At 42.5% G+C, this 24,232-nt stretch overlaps 2 protein-coding genes across 2 annotated transcripts in view; both read right to left on the bottom strand.

The window, feature by feature from the left end:
- Positions 1-11,394, bottom strand: part of TSGA13 (testis specific 13) — a 35,574-nt gene extending 24,180 nt beyond the window's left edge. The window contains 1 exon segment of the mRNA XM_027102766.1: positions 11,314-11,394. Coding sequence (XP_026958567.1) covers positions 11,314-11,394 — 81 coding nt within the window.
- A 9,273-nt stretch (positions 11,395-20,667) lies between these two features.
- Positions 20,668-24,226, bottom strand: KLF14 (KLF transcription factor 14). The gene has a single exon (XM_027101909.1). The coding sequence runs from the start codon at positions 24,002-24,004 to the stop codon at positions 23,021-23,023; it is 984 nt and encodes a 327-aa protein (XP_026957710.1). The 5' UTR covers positions 24,005-24,226; the 3' UTR covers positions 20,668-23,020.
- Positions 24,227-24,232: the final 6 nt, after the last annotated feature.

The raw sequence follows: 24,232 nt of genomic DNA, 5'->3' as shown, positions 1-24,232 counted from the left end.
TTGCTGTTTCAATTTGCATTTCGCTGATTATTAATGAGTGTTAACATTTCTTCATATCTTAATCAACTTTTGGTTTCTTCTGCCCATTGTTTTATTGCGATTGCTCTTTTTCTTGTTCATTTGCAAAATTTTTTGGTATATTCTAGATATCAATCCATTGTCAGTTTTTATGAGTACAAGTAATCTTCTTTAATTCTATTATTTGTCTATTAATTTTTTCTCTGGATAGAAAGCTTTTTTTTTTAATACTTCCACCAAGACTTTTATTAACCATTTTGGTTTTTAAATTATCTTTAAAAAATATTTATTTATTTATTTTGGCTATGTGGGGTCTTCGTTGCGGCATGTGGGATCTTTTCTCTTTTAGTTGTGGCATGTGGACTCAGTTGTGGCATGCACGCGGGATCTAGTTCCCCGACCAGGGATCAAACCCAGATCCCCTGCATTGAGAGCACGCAGTCTTACGCACCGGACCAACAGGGAAGTCCCTATTAACCATTTTAAAGTGAGCGATTCACTGACATGTTCATTCACAATGTCATGCAACTACTACTTCTATTTAGTTCCAAACATCAGCCCAAAGTAAAACCCTTCTGCATTAAGCAGTTTCTCCCCATGCTGCCTCCCCTACAGCCCTGGCAACCACCAATCTGTTTGACCTCTATGAATGTTTCTATTCTGGATAGGTCATATAATGCAATACGTGGTTTTGTGTCTGACTTCTTTCGTTTAGTATGTTTTGGAGGTTCATCCATGTTATAGCATATATTACTACTTCATTTTTTTAACGGCTGAGTAATACTCCATTTTATGGGTAGACCACACTTTGTTTATTCATTCTACCATTGATGGACATTAGTGCTATTTCCACCTTTTGGTTATTATGAAGAGGGCTGCTATGAATATGCATGTCAATGTACTTGTTTGAGCACTTGTTTTTAATTCTTTGGAATATATAGCTAAGAGTGAAATTGTAGGGTCATATGGTAATTCTATGTTTAACTTTTTGAAGAACCGCTAAACTATTTTCCACAATTGCTGAACCATTTTACATTCCCACTAGCAATGTACAATGGTTTCAATTTCTCCACCTCTTTGCTCATTATTTTCCACTTTTTTTTTACATTGTAGCCATTCTAGTGAGTGTGAAGTGGTACCTCATTGGAGTTTTGGAAAGCTTTAATTTTGATGTAATCAAATTCATCAACATTTTGCCTCATGGTTTGTGCTTTCTAAATTTTGTTTAAAAGTCTGTCCCAGGGCTTCCCTGGTGGTGCAGTGGTTGAGAGTCCACCTGCCGATGCAGAGGACACGGGTTCGTGTCCCTGTCCGGGAAGATCCCACATGCCGCAGAGCGGCTGGGCCCGTGAGCCATGGCCGCTGAGCCTGCGCATCCAGAGCCTGTGCTCTGCAACAGGAGAGGCCACAACAGTGAGAGGCCTGCGTACCGCAAAAAAAAAAAAAAAAAAAAAAAGTCTGTCCCTGCTCCTAGGACATAAATATATTCTCTGAATTTTTCTTCTGTGACTTTCCCCCTACCCCTACCTTTAAGTCTTTAACCCATCTAGAATACCCCTTTGTATTTGATGTTAGGTAAGGATCCAGTTTGTATTTCTCAATATAGTGATGATGTTAGGTAATAATTCAGTTTATATTGCTCCACAGAGTGAGCCAGTTTCCTCAACATCATCTACAAATCAATTGATCAATCAAGCAAGAAAGCAATCTTCATTTCTCAATGAATTTTTGGAGCCTTCTTTAGTATACATTTGATTCTGATAAATTTTTGTTTCTAAATTCTTTATTCTATTCCACTGGTCTCTTTGTTCTTGAGCCAAAAATTTATTCATCAGGTATTAAGCGCCAAAATTCTGTTAATATCAGGTATGGAAAATTCTACCTCTATACTCATATTTTTTGCTTGTTTGTTTTTTTTGTTCTGGCAGCACCTCACAGCATGCAGGATCTTACTTCCCCAACCAGGGATCTAACCCTTGCCCCCTGCAGTGGAAGCACAGAGTCCTAGCCACTGGACCACCAGGGAATTCCCAATACTCATATTTTTTAAGTTGATTTTTATTCATATTTAAGAGTCAACTTATCATCTTCTTCAGAATGTCCAACTGGAATTTTGAGTTGGATTACTTAAAATTATAGATGAATATAGAGAAACATTGTTATAATATAAAGTTGTACCATCCAAAAGCATGACATTTTATCTATTTAGATCTTCTTTATATTGTCTATTAGTTTTTTCCAAAATAAGTTATTATTCTATGGAGTTGTACCATTTAAGAAGATAAAACTGTTTACTTAGATTTTCTTTATATCCTTTACTAGAGTTTTAAAGTTTACTTCATAGAAGTCTTAAGCATACTGGATTAAATTTAGTCCTAGTTACTTCACAGTTTTTGTTGCTACTGTGAATAGTGTTTTATTTTTATTACATTTTCTAGTTGGTTATTATTGATTTAGAGAAATTAGTTCTAACAGTTTGTTGATTCTGTTGGTTCTTCTAGATCAATGATTCTATCATCTGCAGATAATGACAGTTTTTCAGCTACTTACATCTTTTCTTTCCTTATAAAGTTGGCCAGGACCTTGAGTATAAATAATAGCAGAGATGGGGGCATCTTAATCTTGCTCCGGGTCTAAAGTTTCTCCATTAATTATGTTTGCTGTTGGTTTTTGACGTATAAACTTTATCAAGGTGAAGTATTTCCTTCTATTTCTATTCCTAGTTTTCTTAAGGGTTTTTTCATCATAAATAGGTGTTTATCAAAAATCAAATGTTTTTGGTGACTAGTGGTATAAGGTTGATGTTGTAAATTTTGTTGGTAGCTTTTCTTATATAGACTCATACCTTAATTTCTGAGAGTTTTTTTTTTTTTTTTGGCCGCACCGTGCAGCATGCGGGATCTTAGTTCCCTGATAAGGGATCAAACTCATGCCCCTGCACTGGGAGTGTGGAGTCTTAACCACTGGACCACCAGGGAAGTCCCTGAGACAAATTTTAATTGACCAAGATTGGAGAATTGGTGACAATGAGGTTTAAAAAGAGACTTTTAATTTCTTCTGTCTTTACTGAGACAGAAGACTTTATATTGACCCCACTTTCCTCTCCTTCCCTTTCAGCAAAATTCCTTGAAAGGTTTGTCTATATTTACTATCTCCAATATTTCTCCTCCCATTTTTCTTTTTTTTTTTTTTTTTTACTTATTTTGTTGAAGTATAGTTGATTTACAATGCTGTGCCAATCTCTGCTGTACAGCAAAGTGACTGTTATACACATGCAGACATTCTATTTTTATATTCTTTTCCATTATGGTTTATCACAGGATTTTTAAAATATAAATTTATTTTATTTTCATTTTTGGCTGTGTTGGGTCTTCGTTGCTGTGTGCGGGCTTTCTCTAGTTGCGGTGAGCGGGGGCTACTCTTCATTGTGGTACATGGGCTTCTCATTGAGGTGGCTTCTCTTGCTGTGGAGCAAGGGCTCTAGGCATGCAGGCTTCAGTAGTTGTGGCACGTGGGCTCTAGAGCACAGGCTCAGTAGTTGTGGTGCACGGGTTTAGTTGCTCCGCAGCATGTGGGATCTTCCCAGACCAGGGCTCGAACCCATGTCCTCTGCATTGGCAAGCGGATTCTTAACCACTGTGCCACCAGGGAAGTCCTATCATAGGATATTGAGTATAGCTCCCTGCCTTCCCATTTTTCTTGATCCCACTTCAAACCACCTTACATTCCCATACTTTACTAAAACTGCTCTTATGAATGTCACCTGCATTGCTTCTTCCAATGGTAATTTTAGGTTCAAGTCTTATTTAAACTATCAGTAGCATTTGTCATAGCTGATTACCTCTCCTTGGTTTCCAGGGCACCACACACACGGCACACAAATACCCATGCATGTTTAAATCTCCCCTTCTCTCCTAAAATCCATACTTATATACCCATCTTCACATTTCCACTGGGATGTCAAACAACACGTCCAAAACTGAGCTCCTAAAATCCACCCAGGGAAAAATACACCAAACTCAAACTTCTTGCAATCTCTATCTCAGTAAATAGCAATTACTTTTTTTCCAGTAACCAAAAAACCTTGGAGTCAACTTCCTCGCTCTCTCTCACATCCATATCCAGTACTTCAGCAAATCCTGCCACCTTTACCATCCACTGTCCCTGCTACCATCATGGCCTAAACCATCATTGTCCCGTGACTGAATTGTTGTAATATCCTCCTATCCTAACTGGCCTCCTTTGTTTAACCTGCATCCCCCTCTCCACATCAGTCTAGCTCAACATAGCAGCCAGAATAATGATGTAAGCACATGTCAGACCATGCTGCTCCTCTGTTTAAAATCCTCCAATGGTTTCCCATCTCACTCAGAGTAAAGCCAAGATTCTGTCAATGTCCTACAAAGCCTTACATACATGGTATGGTCTCCACCCTGCCTCCACTACTCCTTCACCTCTCTGCTATTATCTCTTAATACTATATCCCTCTTGCTCAATCCAACTCACCTACTAGCCTTCTCTTTGTTTCTGAGATATGCCACGTGTACTCACAAGAGCCTTTCCACTTGCTATTCCCTATGTATAGTCTGCTTTTCAAGATATCTACAGATATGAATTCCTGACCTCCTTCAGGTTTCAACTGAAACCCTATCTGTCATCTTATTTAAGATTGTGATAATCCTCCCCAGCCAATATTTCCTATATCCCATTCCTGCTTTATTTTCTCATTATTATTGATACTTGTGCGTATTTTATATACTATATATTTTATGAGCTCCATGAGGTTAAGAGTTTTTGTCTGTTTTTTGGCTGTTCTGTTCCCAACATCTGGAGTAGTGTTTGGCACATAATAATTTTTGAATTAATGTGTGCTGGATATCTCCTGTGTGACTTTCTAGATCCACTCTTTACTCTTTTCCACCTCTCTGCCCATTTCTTATTCTCTGCCCTGGGAGGCTGACCTGTTTGGTCTGCATCCTTTGTCCTCTGGCTGCTGGTTGGGTTTGGTAAATAGGAATCCTAGGAAGAGCGGTGAGGGAGGAAGGACATTTAAGTCAAATGATATAGTCCCTTGACTCTCTCCCCATTGGGTTATCACAAATGAATGTCACAGCTTTCCTCCAGGTAGCCCTCTCTATATGACTTTATCTTTCTGGGTCTTTTTTTTCCCTCTGCTGTTGGGTCTAGGTGTGGAAACAGTGCTAGGGTACTCTACTGTCCTTTGTGCTACATGCTGCGTATGCCTTTGTAAATAACCCTTGTTACCTCTTTGAAATACCTTAATTTGCGTGTACCATTTGTTTCTGCTGGGACCCTGAGTGATAGAGAATGAATGAATGAACAGCTCAGCATGAGCCCAGAGTGTAAGAATATCCATGTCCCCTGTGGCTGCTCAACAAAATGCTCCTACTGCTGAGATGGCTGAATTATCAGGTAGATAAAATGACCTCTCCTGTAGATATCAGTTGGTTTCTTTCCCAGCACTGAGAGCTTGTTTAATGGGCTCATAAACAAAGTGAAATAGTGGCAGATTTCAAGTTTATACATAGGCTCAATAACATGATTTTTTTCTTTCTTTTCAGGTTATCAACCTGTGAGCAGTAATGACCTCTGAACCTTCACACTCAGGTGAGTGGTGGTAAATGAGTTACACTGAATCTCTTCAGTCATGGAAGGGACTTCTCTTTCCCCATACTGAAATAAACACTTATTCTGGATATGAATTTGTTTTCCATGCCTGCCCTTTCTCTCCCATTAGCATCATTTTTGGACTTAGCGTTGATTCACTAACACAATATTTCATATAATTTTATTTTGGACCAAGAAATTCACACTTCATAAAAGTAATAGAGCAAAAGGTTGATTATGACCATGGGATCTCCTGGTTTTACCATCATCAGAAGTCACTGGGTAGAAAGGTTTTTGAAGATTCATTTTCGGTGTCAGCAGGGAGACCTTATATGACTGAGAGCACTTATGAGATAGGGATGCTTGTCAGGGCATATGTTCTGAACCAGGACTATATATGGGGCTGTTTCTCCCAAAGCCAGAATACATGGATCAGGCTAAATGTTGGAGGAGTGGGATTCTCACATCACTTACAAAGTTCTTATTTCCCTTCTCCACTGCTTTGGGCTTCGCTTGTTTAAATTTCCTAATACTAAAAGTCCCACAATGGTCCCATTGAATTAGAAGCTGAGGCTACCTCTTGACCATTTGGGGCTCCTTATGCCACTGGGAAAACAGATTAAAAGAGAGGTTATGATGTTGGTTAGTGTACATTTGATCCTTGATAATGTTGCTGCTATAATAAGAGGGCAGAAATGGAGGAGGAGTATGGTGGAATCTAGGCGTCTTAGGAGAGGGAGGGTATAAGTGTCTGGATGTTAAATTTAATGTCGTGGAGAAGAATCTCAACTGTTGGGTATAAAATTAATTTTCCCCCTAGCGGCTGCCATAATTACTCTTCTGAAACTTCCTTTCCTATCAATTCCTGGCGATTCATCTATTAGAACAGTCATTTCCAGTTCTTATGACTCCTTGCTCTTCATTTCACAACTTAAATCTTCTATGTGATTTTAAGGTCTCCCCTAAACCCCTTATTCAGAGCAGTCTGGCTCTCATCCCTCTCTCCCTGGCGCATGTCCCTCTGACTATGGAGTGGGGAGGAAGGATAGCAAGGGTAGAACCTTTTGGGTTGTCCACAGAGAGATTGTTTATGTCTCTCTTTGGCTCACTGTCTATGGGCATAGTGTGGACAAGGTTGTAGTTTCAACAGGCTCCACTGAGAGAAGATTTGTTCTCAAGCTCTCCCCTTGGCTACCTTCCAACTGGGCTCCTCCTATCACATTCTTTTTATATGTGTGCATTTTTTTTTATATATGTGTGCATCTTAATCCCACTGAAGACTGTAGCCCCCAATCTCATTCACCCTCTGCAGCTAACTCTTGGGCCCACAGGCATTTGAAGGATTCACGTGCAGTTCCTTCCAGGAACTGAGAACTTGGTGAGGGAGTGGCCCTGGATTTCTCTTTTCCTTGTTAGCCCTCCTATACCATCTTTCCTCCATTTTTCCCTCCTGATCTCAAAGAACAGGGCAGGTCCCTTGGCGGTCCTTTGGCTAAGAAGACATTCACCTGTACTACCAATTGCCAACCTCCTTCATAGGACACTGGTAGGCATCCTCAGGAAAATCACTCCGCAAGGAATTATTATGTTAAAATAGTCTTTTTCTTTTTGGTCAAGAGACAGTCTCCTAAATTAACTGAAACCTGTGTCAGTTTATAAGGAAAATAATGCAATTTTTCTTCTAAAATAGGGCCAAGTCTGGGATCAGATAGGCAAGTGCTGCTCCTTGATAAGCCTGAGTTGGACTCTCTTGGCTCCTGTCAACTGACATCCAACTCAATGCTGTTCTGCTGTTCTGTGCTTTAACCCTGTGGCTAAGCCTCTTGCTGTTTGGCTTTTAGAAGGCTGGACCATCTGATATCTTCAACTGTACACCTCAGGGGAACAGGCCCAACTCTAGAAAACTATCCAGGAAGGCATTTTAGCATCTGGCTCTGTTTTATGCCAATTCTCAAGGTGATGTGCTATGCTGGAAAAAAAATTATTTAACAAAGTCCCAACATATTATCCTTAAATCAGGACCTGACAGGAAACAGAAAGTAATTCCTCTTCTTTCCCTAGTGGTTCCACAGTCGGGGAGTAGCTTATGTCCTGGCAGAAATGACTAATTTCTCTATCTTCTATAGCAAGCATTTACAGTTGGACACCCGGAACTGACTTCTCCACAATGATACACTCTAAATGAGATGGGATGCCAGCAACAAAATCTTTGGAATGGAGTATCAGTTACCTGGCTGTCCATGATCTGGCTCAAAGGTGAATTCCTGAGGTCCCTCTCTGAGCCCTCTAATATTTCTCTTGGGTTAACACGGTTTAAAGAGTCTCATCCCCATAAATAGGAACATGGCTGGGCAACTGTCACACAGGACCCTTCACAGCCTGTCTCAGGATTGCAATATGATGGCAGGGTATTTACAAAGGTCTGAGGGTGTTCAATTACTGGATAACTCTGTTCTGATCTGATCTGATCAATTCCTTGATAAGCATTCTGTTATCATTATTGTTCTCTTAATTTTGAGGATTTCCCAGTACACTTGGGGATATTGATGGTTTAGAGGTTATTGGCATAACTTGCTTCTGTTAGATTTTAAATTTGATTACTATCAAATGATTCAGAAAAAAATATGTTTATGTGTGTATAAATTATAGTTGTGTATGTATATATGTGCACACGTGCACATACACAGAGAGAGAGATGAATAAAGCAAATGTGGTAAAAGGTTAACATTTGGACGATCATTGTGAAGGGTATATGGCAACTTTGCGTACTGCTACACAAAACTTCTCTGTCTAGAATTATGTCAAAATAAAAAGTTAAAAAGTATACAAATACATATGTACGGTCTGATTAAGAAACTTAAGAAACATATCCCATAATATTAGTACTGCTAAAATGTGAGATTACAGTAAATTTTGTTTTCTCTTTTCAGTTTATCTGTGTTTCTAAATGTTCTACAATGGAAATGTATTGCTCTTGCTCTGTAATAAGGGTAAAAGAGCATTAAAATCATAAACTGGTAAAAGGTAATGTTTTTCAAAGTTGATCTTATTGGCTATGCTAACCACATGATAGTTACTGCTCTTCTTGAGGAATGTAGCGTAGACATAGAGTTCCATAATGTGTAGTCTAGATCTCCTGTTTTGAGTGAATAGATATTTTGTTCTGTCATCTAAACAAGTTAAAAAGAAAAAAGGACTACTGGCATTCCTCTAGCCCTTTAAAGTTATTGATATTTTGCTGAATATCTTTTGATATCCCTCCATATCCGCTCTCTACCTCTCTCTGCTCTTCTTTATCCTCAGAAGAAATCTGAGCCAGTCAAAATACTGTCTTGTTGTCTGGCTTCCAGCTGGGTTTGGCCAACGGTGAGCAAGTAAGAACAGATCCATGGGAAGGAGAAGAGTGAGAGCTGGGTAATTTTTTCTTGGTTCCCTCCTGGCAGGCTTGTACAAGCTGGCTTCACCCCTTAACTGAAGAACATTGCACCTGCCAGGTAACCCTCTCTACACAGCTCTCTCTTTCTCTTTCTTCAGGTGTGGTAACCTGCTGCTAAGCCCCTGCCCTTGCTCCTTCAAGTCGAGGAGTCGTACCTCAAGTTACTAGTTGCAGGATACTTGCTTCACTTCTACTCACACCTTTGAAGACAGTGCCTTTATTAAACTTCCCTCTATTGACCCAACTGAATGTGCCAGATGTTTGTTGCTGGGACCCCAAATGACATGGCAATATCTGGTGCCTTGTGGCTTTAAAGGAAAATTCATCAACTGTGCCTGATAGCCTTCAGTAGAGGTTATTTTCCTACCACACATCTCTCTGATTCTCTCATATGGCCTCTTTAAAAGATTGGCTACAGATGACTCATAGAGATTGTTGTGTGGGTCTTTAGCTTGGCTCAGATATAACATCTACCACAATTGTTTGCTGCCATTGATATGGCCCATGCTTTCCTCTAGATCTCTGTCCACTCCAACCAGCAGCCCTCCTTTCACTTGTGATGCTCAGTGACACACTCTCAGCATACTTAACTATGGTTGCATTAATTCTCCTGACTTGTACTACTCTGTGGTGTGGCAAGACCTTTTCCTTGGTGTTCCCGTCTCCCGAAGAATTTTCTTGCAGGACTGTATCAATGATGTCCTTATCTAGAGCCCATTCAGAGGTATTTGTACATATTCAAGCTCCAGAATGTCAGTACCTGACTTCTGAGCATTAAATGTCTGTTGTCAGGTTTCCCTGGTGGTGCAGTGGTTGAGAGTCCGCCTGCCGATGCAGGGGACACGGGTTCGTGCCCCAGTCCGGGAAGATCCCACATGCCGTGGAGCAGCTAGGCTCGTGAGCCATGGCCGCTGAGCCTGAGCGTCTGGAGCCTGTGCTCCACAACGGGAGAGGCCACAACAGTGAGAGGCCCGCGTACGGCAAAAACAAAACAAAACAAAACAAATGTCTGTTGTCAAATAGATTTTCCCCTGAAGGTGTCTTTTTCCAAGAAGGAGATTCAGTGCCTTGTCAACTTGTCTAGTGACCTGCATCTTATTCCAGTTTATATACACAGTCAGTCACCCATCAGTCTTCTACCTCGGAGCTCCCTTGAGTGGGAAGCCAAAGAAGCAGGAGGGACCTAAGTCAGTACACAGGAGAGGACTGTCATTCTGGCCTTGAGGTTTCCATTACTCTGACTGGAGTGACTCTGTTACTTGCCCTTGAGGCTTCCTTGTTAGATGATGGGCCTCCAAGAACTCTAGCAGAATGTGGAGTCTTTTAAAAAAAAAACAACAGTCTCTGAACCTCTGGATGTACATATTGTACAAGAACAACCTCTATACCATAGTTCCTACGAACTACATCAGGATAGTCCAGACTCTGAGCACAATCATAGTCGTCCTCTGAGTACGACGGAATACGTGTTCAGGGTAGTAAGGCAAGATTGCCTGTTGCAAAGATGTTAATATAGCTAATGGCCCACATGTCACCAAAAAGGACTAGAAGACCCCATCTGTCTCAGTCATTCCAGTTATAAAGGAGATCAAAATGTCCCACTCAGCCTTAAAAACTGTTTTCTGAGATGAGAAATTATGTGATATTAGCAATCTAAGGAAAAAGGTACGTATGATTTGAAACTAAGAATTTAACACCTCAAAACTCTAGGTGGACACTTTCCTTTTTACTGTCCAACCTGAAAATTCATCGGGGAAGCAAATGTCCCATCATAGATTTTGTGCTGGTAATTAAGTAATTAAACGGTCACTACAATGTGGAGCAGGCCTTACTAGGGAAGAGATCTGAATATCCAACTGCTTCACAGATTACATATTCATGTTCCTAGCTAAAATCAATCCCTCCGTTTGTGCACTAGATCCCATTGCCTTCGCCTCCTCAAGGATATCACTCCTGAAGTTCTCCCTCATCTCTGTCTTGCATTAGCAACTTTTTACTCCCTCTTGGAACATTTTCATTAGCATATAAACAGGCTGGGTTGGTTGTTTGTTTTTCCATCTAAAAAAAAAGCAATCAGTTCTCTTGACCCCATTTTCCCCTACCAGTTTCCACTCCACTTCTTTGCTCCCATTTACAGAAAAATGTCTCAAATAGTTCCCTGTACTCATGGTCTCCAGGTTCTTTCCTCCTGTTCTTTCCTAAATCCACTGCAATCTGGCATTGACCCCTACCACTCTACCACGACTGCTCTTATCAAGGTCACCAATGACCGCCAAGTAGCAGGAGCCAATGGCCAGCTTCCCAGCCTTCATGCTACTTGACTTAGCATGATCGTCTGACAAAGTGGACCACTCCCTTTTTGGATACGTTCTTTATTAGGCATCACGCTGTTGGCTTTCTTCCTACCTCACTGGTCACGCCTTCTCAGCTCCTTTTCTGGTTCCTCCTCAACTCCCTCAGTTCTTCACTTTAAGACTGTCCCGGGGATCAGCCTTAGCCTTTCTTCTCTTCTCCCTCTACGCTCATTCTCTTGTTGATCTTGTTGATCTGATTCAGACTATGAGCTTTAAATATGCAGTTAACCCCCATCTTTTTAATCTCTAGTCCAAGACCTTTCTCCCAAACTCCAGACTTATTTCAAAATTTCCACTGGGTTGTCTAACATACATCTCAAACTCAACATGTCCAAAATGAAACACTTGTTCTTCCCCTACAAACCTGTCCACATATCTAGACTTCCTCAACTCAGTTTATGGTAACTCCGTTCTCCTAGCTGCTCAGGCCAAAGCAATTTGAATCACTCTGACTCTTCTCATATTCTCACTCCCTGTAGCCAACCTTTTAGGAAAGTCTATTGGCTTTTCCTGTAAAATGTATTAGAATCTGACCACTTCTCACCACCTCCTCTACCATCACTCTGGTCCAAGCCACCATCATCTAGATTAACGAAACTGCTTCCTAACATATCACCTTGTTTGAGCCCCTTTAACATAACAGTCAGAATGATCCTTTTAAGCATAAGGCAGATCATATCATGCTTCTGCTCAAAGTCCTCAATGACTCTCCATTTTACCCAGAGAAAAAGCCAAAGTTGTAGGCTATAATACCCACATGATCTGGCATCCCCTCTTCCTTCTGATCATAATTCTGCTCCAGCCATCCTGTTCTCCTTTCTGTTTCTTGATCTCATCCTCTAGGGTTGTTTCTTTAGCTGTTCCCTCTGTCTGGACAATTTCCCCTCAGATAGCTCCCGACTAACTTTCTCACCTCCTTCAAGTCTTTGTTCATATCCTATTTGTACAATGAAGCCTATCCAGATCACCCTGTTTATTACCTCAGTCTAACCCCTACTCCCACCCAGCACTCCTGATCCTACCTAGCCTGCTCTACTTTTTGTTAACGCCATATCTTTTATTACTTAACATACTATACACTTATTGTTTATTTTCTATATCCCTGCTAAAATATGAGATCATAAGGGCAGGGATCTTTGTTTTATTCACTTTGTATCCTAAGTGCCTATAACAGTGCCTGACACATTCTAAGTGCTCAATAAATATTTGTTGAAATGTATGTCCTGGTCCATGAAAGCCTCGTTCTTTTAGGTAAAAGCCATGAATACACACAGCCCCAGAAGGAAAGCCTCTAGCACTGCCTCTGGGGCTGCTAGATGCATTCCAGTCCAATCCATTGCTGACCCCTGCTGGAACCCACTGACCAAGTTGCTGTCCCACCCTTGACTGCACAAGTGTACTCAAAACTCTTTGGGTAACAGGATGCTGCTGATACCCTCTCTGCCATCTATTTGTGCCATAAACACATCCTGCTTGGAGCAGTAATAACTATAATCCTTCCTTTTCCTTGGACTTTTCCTGATTCCAGGGGTCTGCAGAAGATAAGACTTTAGCTTCCTTTTGTTTTACTTATATTTAATAAGTTTGTTCTTTTGTAAGGACCCCATTAGTCGGGGATGGGAGTGGTTGCTCTTAGTTACACCTTCAGAACTAATAACTTAATCTTTTTGTTTTTTCTTTTTTTGGCTGTATCACATAGCTTCTGGGATCTTAGTTCCCCAACCAGGGATTGAACCCAGACCCTCAGAAGTGAAAGCACAGAGTCCTAACCACTGGACTGCCAGGGAATTTCCAAGAACTAATAACTTAATCTTTAACCAGACTAAAAATTGGTGAGAGGGAGATATGCTTTGAAAAATATTAATGTGATTTTTTTTCTTATTTTCTTCCATGCGACCATTACCTTTTTAACCAAAGGCATCCATTTGCCTCAAAAAACATCATGATAGTTATAGCAGGAATGCAAAGGTAAACAATGACTCTATTTCAGCTTTTGAAGCCTATAACTAAATAGTAATCTTGAAAGCTTTGTTGGGAAAGTAAAAGAAGCTCCAAATTTCAAATACTCTTAAATACTAAGAGCAAAGCATGAAGCCTGGACAAAAAGTTTCACTATAATCATAGGCGAAGCAAACTTAGAGTACGACAGTGGGAAGTTGTCACCTACTGAGAGAGGAAGTGAAGTGTTCTTCCAGCTGGAAGAGCCTAGGATAAGGGGAAGGTCAGTGGGGTTGAGACAAGACTTGCTGGTGCTTTTATCCCTGAGAAGGAACCCATCAGTCCCCTCATTCCTTGGGTCTTGGCCCAGAAAGGGGAAGATGGACATGACATCAGGAACCCAAATAAGTTGAAGTAGAATTTGGAACTTCTGGGCTCACCCTCCACTTCCACTGCAAGCTCAGCGTAGTGCTAGGGCAACATGGTACCATCAAGAAGTAATTCTGAAATGGCTGAGAGATATCTAGGCAGATGGACCTGTGTGTGTAACCCAGTGTCTTATGGCCTTGGTGAGATATGGAAAGGGACCAGAATATATTTTATGTCTTGGCAAGAGGGTGCCAAAACGCTGAGAGAACCCAAGGTCCAGAAGAAGTCTGCATTTGGGATGAGAAAGTTGCATTCAACAGAGACCTCAGAACTAGAGGTTATAGCAGGACCATTGGCTCCAGCAGGGAAATGAGAAAGGCAGCCAAAGAACCAGACAGGACCTGTTGTTAACTCATTGGGCATAAGCACTATATGCCCAGAGATCCCTAGAATAGCTGCACAGCATGGAAAATGAGTGAGGACCCAGAGAACAGCACTGCACACAGCACTGAGACTGTTTTCCCTTCTGCCATGGGTTCCTGGCATTCAGAAACCATGGTGGGAAGGATCGGAGAGACCCTTGGAAGGAGGCAGCCCTGAGAGAGAATTTGACAAACTAAAATTTCTCCTCTGTCATTAACAGGAGTGGGAGCTTGCTAGTAAGATACAATTAGCTATAGATAATACAGGATGCTACCATTCTGTAAATGTTTGCACGTTTTTGACTGGTTTTCTTTTCTTCCCCTTTACTAAATATTTTGAAAGGGGAACTAGCATTCTGGGTCAAGCTCTGAATCATCAAGAGCTTTTTGTAAAAAAAAAAATGAGAGGAACAAAGAGTATTCTGCAAGAGGAGAAAGGAAGGAAGACCTGGGGAGGTGGAGAGACCTTCCTGAGGGAATTTAGATTGGGCTCAGTTCCTATGTGATTTAACCTTTGTTGGCACCACACCCCCACCCTCCCACCCCTGCAATGAGCTTAGAAAATGGGGACGGGTCTCTGAATTTCTAGAGAGGGATAGGAGAAGAAACCCCTGTCCAAATCCTGGAATAGGCATTAGAGCTCCTGAGCTGACATCTCTAATATATGGGCAAAAAGGGTTTTAATTACTTTAGATTCTTAGGGTACTATACCTTTTCTCAATATAAAATAATCTATATTTGTCCCACTAATGTATTATACTTTGAATTTTATTTTGACTCTGATATTAATCTTGTCATACCTGCTTGCTTTAATTAACATTTGCTTGGTATATCCTTTCCTGCCCTACCATCTGCTTTTGTTTTTTAATCAATAGTATTTTCCCCCTCCTTTAAAATATCTTTCAATTTTTTAAATGTAGGCAAGCAATACACGGAGATATGCTCACTTTAAAAGAGAAAAAGCATTATATATACAAGGCTAAAGATCCGCTGACTGTTTCGCAACCCTGGTTCTTTCCTTAAGCTGCCTGTTACTATCCTTTGACCACGTTTTTATTTGTCCTTATATCTTAAATTGTTGATTCTTTATATATTCTGGATATTAATCCTGTGCCTGTTAGAGTGTAGCTTGATATTTAACTTTGATTAGGTTTTCAGATGTAAAACATTTTAGAATTTGGATGCAGTCAAATCTGTCTTTTCCTTCTCTAAATTTTTGTTTTTAAAATTGTTATGTCCTAAACAAGAAGGTCTTTATCCAATGATTACAGCTTCCAGCTTTTTTATAAGCTTTTATAGCTTAAAAATGTTTAGGTCTTTACCATCTGGGATTTATTTTTCTGAAAGATTTGGGATAGAATGTAATCCTGTGTTTTATTTTGTTGATTTATTTAACTGAAGAGCCAATTGTCTCAATAAAATTTACTGACTAGTTTATCTTTTCCACACTGATGTGAAGTGCCTTATCGCTTGCTTATATGTCAGCTTCTATAGTCACAAGTCTATTTCTGGGTTCTTTATTCAATCCACTTATTTGTCTATTCCTGCACATTACCACACTGTTTTAATGACCATAGCTTTGTAGTATTTTGATATCTGGCAGATCAACTCTCCCTCCCTCCCTCTCCCCCCCCACCTCCCATGATCTTCTGTAATATTTCCTTGAAAAAGTTTCATGAAAAGTCTTTTTGCTGTTTTGATTGGAATTTCATTAAATACATAAATTTGATAAAAGGATGGACATCTTTTTAAAAATTAATTAATTCATTAATTTTGTGGGGGGGGGCTGTGTTGGGTCTTCATTGCTGCATGTGGGCTTTCTCTAGTTGCAGTGAGTGGGGGCTACTCTACGTTGCGGTGTGCGGGCTTCTCATTGCAGTGGCTTTTCTTGCTGCAGAGCACAGGCTTCAGTAATTGTGGCACGTGGGCTCAGTAGCTGTGGCTTGCAGGCTCTAGAGCGCAGGCTCAGTAGTTGTGGCACACGGGCTTAGTTGCTCCATGGCATGTGGCATCTTCCTGGACCAGGGATCAAACCCATGTCTCCTGCATCGGCAGGCGGATTCTTAACCACTGCACCACCAGGGAAGTCCCAAGGATGGACATCTTTATAGTATTGAGTTTTACCATCTACAGGAACATTATTTATCCCCATTTAGTCATATTTTCTTTTACATCATTCAGCAAAATTCTATAGTCTTGTCTATAAAGGTTCTTTATGTTATTCATTGCTACTGTATATGAATGGAATCACTTAGTCTATTACATTTTCTGATTGATGATTGCTGGCATATAGGAAAGTCATTGATTTTCTCCTTTCTTCAATTAATGTAGTGAATTATATCAACAGAGCTCCATTATTGAATTAATCTTGCATTTCTGAGATAAATTTAATATTATCATGTTGCATTATTATTTTCATTTGCTGCTGAAATACAATTTCTAGTATTTTATTGTACTTGGGATTTTTGCATCCATCTTTATAAATAAAAAGTGGTGTATTATTTTCTTATCTTTTATATATCTTGTTTTGGTATTAAGGTTAGCTTAACTATATAACATGAAGTAAATTGGATAACTTTCTCTTTCCATGATTTAAAGCAATTTATAAAATATGGAAGTTACCTGTTTCTTGAAGGTTTAGAGAACTTGCCTATATAACCACCTAGACCTAGTGCCCTTTTGGGGGATAGATCTTTTACTACTGTTTCAGTTTCAGTTTTTCTATATCTTCTTAGACTATTTTGAAATTTTATATTTTCCTGTAAAATTAGCCATATATTTTTCACCTCTATTGATATAAAGTTGTTTGTATTATTCTCTTATAATTAGGGAAATCTGCTCATGCATTATGATTTTATGTCCTTTTTTATACCTGATAAATTTTTGTGCCTTCTCTTTTTCTTAATATTTGCCAAAGAAATCTATTTTTAGTAGGCTCTTAAAAAGTGTTTCAGACCACTCTACTCACTTTCTTTTTCTGTTTCACTAACTTCTGCCTTTATCCATGGCAGTGTTTTTTCAAACTTTTTTCATTATTACCCCTCTAGGAAACTTTTTAGACCTCTTTTCCCTTAATCACTACTTTCTTCCCCCTGCAACCCGCAACCTTAAACCACACATATAGTACGTATCTGTTTATGTAGTATGGTCTTTTGAAGAGCCACAACCATTGTAATAGCTAACATTTTTTTCAGCCCTCAAGAACCGATTTTCGCTCCCTTGGGGGCAATATCTTTTCTACTGAGAATGCATTGCCCATGGTAGTATCTGTTTCTACTTTCTTTGGGGTTATTTATTTTCCTTTTCTTCTGAGTCGAAAGCTTGTTCCTTCACTTCCAATTTTTTTTAAGTAAAAAATTGAAGGCTATAAACTGTACTTTCTCCCCCAGTGCTGTTTGCTTGCATCACAGAAGTTCTGCTGTTTTGTACTTTTGGTTTTCATTCAGTTCTGAATTTTTGTAATGGCCGCTTTTATCTGAGTTATGTAGGGGCTTGCTTTTATATTTCCCCATACATGGATTTTTGGGTAAGATTTTTATTGTATTTTTATGTGACTGCCTACCTGGAATTTGTTGAAACTTTCTATCTTACCACATGGCCAACTGAAATTCCTGCAATCTTTCAAAGTTTGATGTTTTCTGTAGGCTTTTGGTAGACACTTTTTAATCAATTTAAGAATTATTTTTGTTACCAGTTTGCTAAGGTGTTTTTACTTTTTATTTATTTTTAATTATTCTTTTATTGAAGTATAGTTGATTTACAATGGTGTGTTAATTACTGCTGTACAGCATGCTAAGGTGTTTTTAAATTAAATCACAAATTGGTGTTGAGTTTTAACAAATACTTGTTTTGGGACCAATTGAGATGATCATGCTTTTTTCTTCCTAATTTCTATTAATTTGATTAATTACTTTAATATATTTCATGTGTCTCATCTACCCTATGCTTTCCCTTAGAGGCCTAACTCTGTACATTCTCCAAGGCATATTTGTGTTCCCATTTACAATGATAATATCACTGAGACTAAGCTAAAAATGTTAGAAGTAATACATCTATATTTTCTTTAACCTTCTAATATACCCATCTTAGGGTTGATGGGATGATTTCCCATTGCTTTCTCTACAGATTCAGGTAGGTACCTCTCAATATTTCCCTGGATCTGAGATCCCTGGTGGAAGTGGGCATTTCTGTTTTCTCTCTGAGAGCTTGCTTCCATTCTTCTGTTATATCTCTTTGGGCTCTAATTACCTCCTCTAATTAAGGAATGACTAAATTACCACCCTCTTCTTTAGTCCCATCGTAAGATCATTTGGCTCTGCGTCATTTTCATTTTCCCATTTGTATTGTCAACTTTTTGTGCCCTTTAAGAACACAACCTTTCTTCTAAAGAAATCCTTTTCTTCCTCCAGATCAACTGGCCTGTCTTCCTTCAATTTTCACCCTCCCACTGCTTCTATTTTGACTTCAAGGCCTGAACATATATTTGAAACAAATACAATTCTTACTTGATTTCCTGAAGAGACCTACTTCCTAGGAAGAGAAGAATCCAGGCACAACACTTTTTAATACTCTTCCTAGCCTTTGGAATTACAATAGCATTGCTTCTCTCTACCCCAAACCCCCATATAACAAATATTTGCATTTCTCTTTTTACGTTTATGATTAAAATCCACCATTCCTCTGTGATTGAACACACAACTTGAGTTCTTGAAATTCCCGTCAGGGCTCATATAGTCAACACATCAGGCACTTGGGACATAAATGCATGGTGACTCTGAATACCCATGTGAATTAAAGAAGTTGGCCCCTTCCATCAAGATTAGCCCAAATTGGGTGAAACTAACCTAATGCCACCTGCTAATCTCCAGCACAATTTAAGGGCTAGACTCTCCCAAGTTTGCTGTAAGTACACATGGAACTTATGCCATTAAGTTCCTTAAAGTCCTCATCTGCAATTCTGGCTGAGAATAAATGGCAGCACAAATTTTTCCATTCAATAGTGCCTTTCCCTTCTGCAGCAAGCCTGTCTCAACTATATCTATGTGAATCAAGATCAGCCACAGTGACCTGTACTTTTGCAAAGCTCTATGTCCAGTACCTCTAAAAAAATAATGACTTGCCTATGGACGTTAGCTACCATAAGCTGCTAGAACTTGAAAAGGCCAAAGAACTAAAAGGCCCAAGATCACTACAGCACTAAACCTGTGCCCTTGCAAACCAGATGTTCCATCTCTACACATCTTATTTTGGTCCCCTAATTCCAGCCAGAGTGCCTACTTCTCAAGACTTAATAGCCAATGCATATTTGCATGTGTTGGGGCTTAAGGGGGAAAATTAATCATATCCATTTCCTTTCTAAGTTCTCAATCAACTAGGTAACAGATACAAGAATCAGACCAATGAGGATCAAAATATCAGTATTTTGTTGATGAGGCTGTACCTATAGCCAAAATTGGGCTTTCTAATACCAACCCTCCACTGCCTTTCCCACCCTTCCCAATTCCTCCTATTGGCATTACTCACCCAAAGAATATAGAAAGAAAACACTTACCTGGGGAGCTGCAAGGGGGAATGGCTGTTCCAAAAGTGGAGACACAGAGAAGTGCTCTTCAGACCTGCCTCTGGAAAGCAGGCCTGGGCCTCAGGAGGTGTGCTTACCATATGAAAGCTGGATCCGAGTGGAGTGGGTACATATTGCAGGCAGAGGTACAAAAGAGAGAAGAGAGCTTAGAAAGAAAGAGAGAGAGAGAGAGAGAGAGAGAGAGAGAGAGAGTGTGTGTGCGTGTGTGTGGCTGTACATGATGACCCTCTTCTGTATGTCTCCATCAGAGAACACAATCTTCCTTTGGAGATTAAGTAAGAGGTAGAGACAGAGGCCAAGAGTGATATTCCAATACAGTTTCCTACTTGGAGGAGAATAGGGAAATAGGGACAAATGACAGATTCTTGTCCCTGTGGGTGGGGCAAGGCCTGTACTCTTCATCCCCTCCCAGCAGGGGCAGGGGATCCAATTCTCTCATGCCCAAGGTCTGACCTGGAATTCAATCCCAGCTCCCAACCCAGATTTCGGGAAGACTTCTATTAAAAGATTCTGTTACTAGGTCATTCCTACATCAGAACTCAGGATGGTGGGAGTCGGGCAAGAGCCCAGAGGTTCAGATTGACCACAACCAAACCCCAGACATACTCACTTGCTGAGCTCCATCTGATGAACAAAAAGAAGCAAAAGAAACACTAATAAAACTAGGAAGACCCTTTCAAGGTATTTCACTAATAACAGGTCCTCAAGAGCTGTCTGGCCACTGGAGTGAAAAGGGTAACAACAATAACCAAAGCTAAGAAAGATCAGCCTACTAATATTACCATTGTCTGTCTCCCTTCCCATCACCCCAAGTCCTTGGAGAAGTCACTGAAAGACATGCTACATTTAGCTTGTCAGAGGCCTTTCCCAGACAAAAGTCCCCAAGGTACAAGAACTCAAATAAGGACACTACTTGGGAGATTGAAAATCAAAAGTTATTTATCAGAGGGTGATTGGAAAAGTCACGCTTTCTCGAGCCCAATTCCAGAATGGTCAGTGGGAGTCTCTCTCCTGTTAGCTTCATCGGTCCACCTACCCAATGGTAGATCTTCTACTGAAGGGGACAAAAGGGAAATCACAGTCCTCAAGGGGGCCCCAGAGTTCCCTTCCTATCAAGTCCCAGCTGAGGAGACAAACCGAACAAAGGGAGGACTCTTTCCACCACCAAAACCCACCTTCACAATTGTGGGCCTCCTATTCCCACAAGTAACTCAAGGAAAGCTCCACCTACCCTGCTTAGTCCTCATCAGGAAACACTGAACCTCTTCATACCCTTTGAGTCCTTCCTAAATACCCTTCCTTCACTTAGTGTAGGGGCACTTATTAGAGTCCCAGTGTTCACATCACTTACTCTCTCAAGGAAGATAGAGTGCCCAGGACTAGAAACTGGCATTGAAAATTTATCTACCAGATCAAAAGGTAAAGTCTCTCCCAAGATGCTAAAGAGGCATTCCCACTTTAAGTCCACATGGTGTGGAAGGAGGGAATGGACCCAACCTGCTAAGAAAAGGGCTTTGGGGTTAAACACAACAGGCAAAGGGTTCAGCGGGGACTGGACAGATGAAGGAACGTAGAAATGATAGGGAATAGGGAAGGAGGGGATCCTGGTGGTAGTAAAGGAGAGTGGTGCCCTTTGACTAAGGGCCCAGATGGGGTAACTAAGCATGAGGGAAAGAGTCACTCAGAAGGCCAGATAACTAATTTCTAGTCATGGCTTTTGCCAGCAACTCAGCATGTGACTTCGAGCTTACCTAGCCTTCAGTACCTTCATCTGCAAAACAGGGGAAAGAGGTTTGTTTAACTAGATGCCTATTATGGTCCTTTGAGAGTCTGGCATCCTCCACAAACGTGATTGGTGGACTATAAAAAGATATTCAGGAGGGGACTAAAGAGGACTTTACCAGAGCAGGAAATGCCTTTCAGCCCCATCTCTAATGAAAGGGTCACATGTATACACATTCACACATACATAAGCAGAGTGGCCAACAATTTCATCCATAGCAGCAGAAACACTTACAGAGAAAAATAAATACTGGTGATGCTCAGTTCCTGCACTGGGGGAGAGGGGTCCTGAGGATGTAACTTGGAGGGGCTCCAAGGTCAGGGGAGAAGGGTCCTCCTATTTGACAGTAACTTTCACCTTGCTGTCCCTTCCCCAAATCCAGAGCAGCTAGCTGTTTGAAAGAAGCCGCTCCCACCTTCCCCTCCCCAAACCACCAACTCACCTGTTGCAGAAACAAAAATGCACAGACCCCAAGGGAAATAACCCCCTAGCTAGCCACTAAGAAATGAACAGAATCTACCACACCTGAGGTTACTTGGGAGTGTGGCCAGCTGGGACCCAAAACCCCTATTTCCCTGAACGTTAACAATGGTTCTGAAAGGTCTTGGTTTGGACCTATCTCAACCACCGTCACTTGGGTTTGCCCTCTTGGTGAAGTGGGAACTAGCCTGAATCACCCTTTTATTTCTGGTGCATTTATGATTGTTTCCAAATTTTTAAACCAATATCATTGCGAGTGAGCCAGGAAGTTACTTCCCCAAGTAGCACTTCAAATTAGAAGAAAAGCTACGACACAAGTGCAGGGTTCCAACCCTTGCAACAGGACCTGCAAACAGGCTCGCACCACCCCCCAGACAACAAGAAGCATCTCCCAGCCATACATCCACATGGACTCTTACATGGCCTCTCCTAGCAGAGGTAGCTGGGGCAGTTGGGGAGTGGGGGATATCAATCTCCTATCAACCTGTGATCCCTGTTTAAAATACACTAAAAATACATTAGTAAACATTGCTGTTTACAGAAATAGAAATCATTTCTGTTTCCAAAGGCCTCTCACCATCCCAGTCTTGGACATTTCCAAGACTGCCACCCCTGACACCCTCTCCAAGGTCCGCCCTGGTGGGTGGGTAAGACACTAGAGTCCTTTGAGACTGAGAGCTCCTCAGGCACCTGAGAATTCCAGTTTCACATCTCTGGTTCCCATGGAAGGGAGACTCTTCAGGACTCTGGAGAGTACCGGGGTTCATCCCTTCTTATCAGTTCCTGGGGGCTGTCTTGAGGCAAACGCCCCTTTTTTGGATGATATACGTGTTGTAAGCATTCCTGCTATTTTCGGGCCCACAGTCCCTCCCCAGAGTCCAACGTGCCTGCCTGGACCCACTCTCAGAGCGGAGAAGCCAGTCTGTGCCTTGGTCTAATCACTCTGGGAAAGAGGGATGGGCAGAAAGAAAGCAAGGACAATGGTCTGGGGGATCGTCCTTGAGGGGACAACTAACAGCAATGACTGTCAGACAAGCAGGTGGTAAAGCTGAGCACCTGCCCGGGGACGGAGCCGGAGCTGTCCACCAGGTTGGCGGGTTGCGAGTCGACGCGGGGAGTGCGACGGCGCCCCCGGTACTCGATCATGTCGGGATGATAGGCTGGGTGGCGGCGGGCGTGCTTGGTCAGGTGGTCGCTCCGGGAGAACTGCTTGGGGCAGAGGGGGCAGGAGAAGCGCTTCTCGCCCGTGTGCGTCCTGTAGTGGCGGGCCAGCTCGTCGGAGCGCGTGAACTTCTTGTCGCAGTCGAGCCAGTCGCAGGAGAAAGGGCGCTCACCCGTGTGGGTGCGCTGGTGGGACTTCAGATGCGATGACTTGTAATAAGCTTTGTTGCAGCCCGGGAAGGGGCAGCGGTGGCGCTTGGCAGCAGGTGTGACTGGCCTCCGACGGGGGCCTGGACCCGTGGCGGGGGCCGGGCCCGCCCCAGGGGCCACGTCGGAGACCGCGCCAGGGTGGGCAGGCACTCCCGGGATGGCTGGCGCGCCAGGGACCGCGAGCGCGCGGGAGGAGTGCTCGGGTCCGGAGACCTCGGCCGCGCTGGTGGCCGGGATCAGCTTGGAGCACAGGGTCGGGCCGGAGCACGGGGTCGGGTCGGAGGAACCGGACGAGGCGCGCAGAGCTTCCCCCGAGTACTCTCCAAAGCACCCCCCAGAGCCGCCGCGCAAGTCAGCCAAGACGCTTGCAGCCAGCAGGTGGGGCGCGGCGCCGCCCGCGCCGGGGCTGGGGGCGGGGACCTGGGGGAACGGGGGGACCGACACGGGCCCCGGTGGCCCCGGACCCGGCAGAGCGGACTCCGGCGGCGCCGCACCCACCTCCGAGCTTGCCGCTCCGCCCGCGCCCTCGGGGTCCGGCAGGCGGCGGTGAACCACGGCACCCGCGGACATGGACACCAAGCACTCGGCGGCGAAGTAGTCCAGGCACGCCACGGCAGCCGACATGCTGACACCGCCGGGCCGCCGGCGCGCGCCGTCCGAGCGCGGCCGGCCGCGGGCGAGAGAGTTCTCGGGAGCGTCCGTCCCGCAGCCTCGGAGCGAGAAGCAGGAGGCCCGGTGCGCGCCGCCCGCCACCCGCCGCCGCCGCAGCCGCCGCCGCCGCCGCCGCCCGCGCGGCGCCCGCCCCGCCTGACGCGCCCCTGACGCACCGGAGCCCGCGGGGGCGGCGGGACC

This window comes from Aethalodelphis obliquidens, unplaced genomic scaffold (assembly GCF_003676395.1).
Source record: "Aethalodelphis obliquidens isolate GAN/ISIS:26980383/991018 unplaced genomic scaffold, ASM367639v1 scaffold5, whole genome shotgun sequence".
Classification (NCBI taxonomy): domain Eukaryota; kingdom Metazoa; phylum Chordata; class Mammalia; order Artiodactyla; family Delphinidae; genus Aethalodelphis; species Aethalodelphis obliquidens.
Note: the sequence above shows the minus strand (reverse complement) of the source record. Positions and strands in the feature narration are given on the sequence as shown.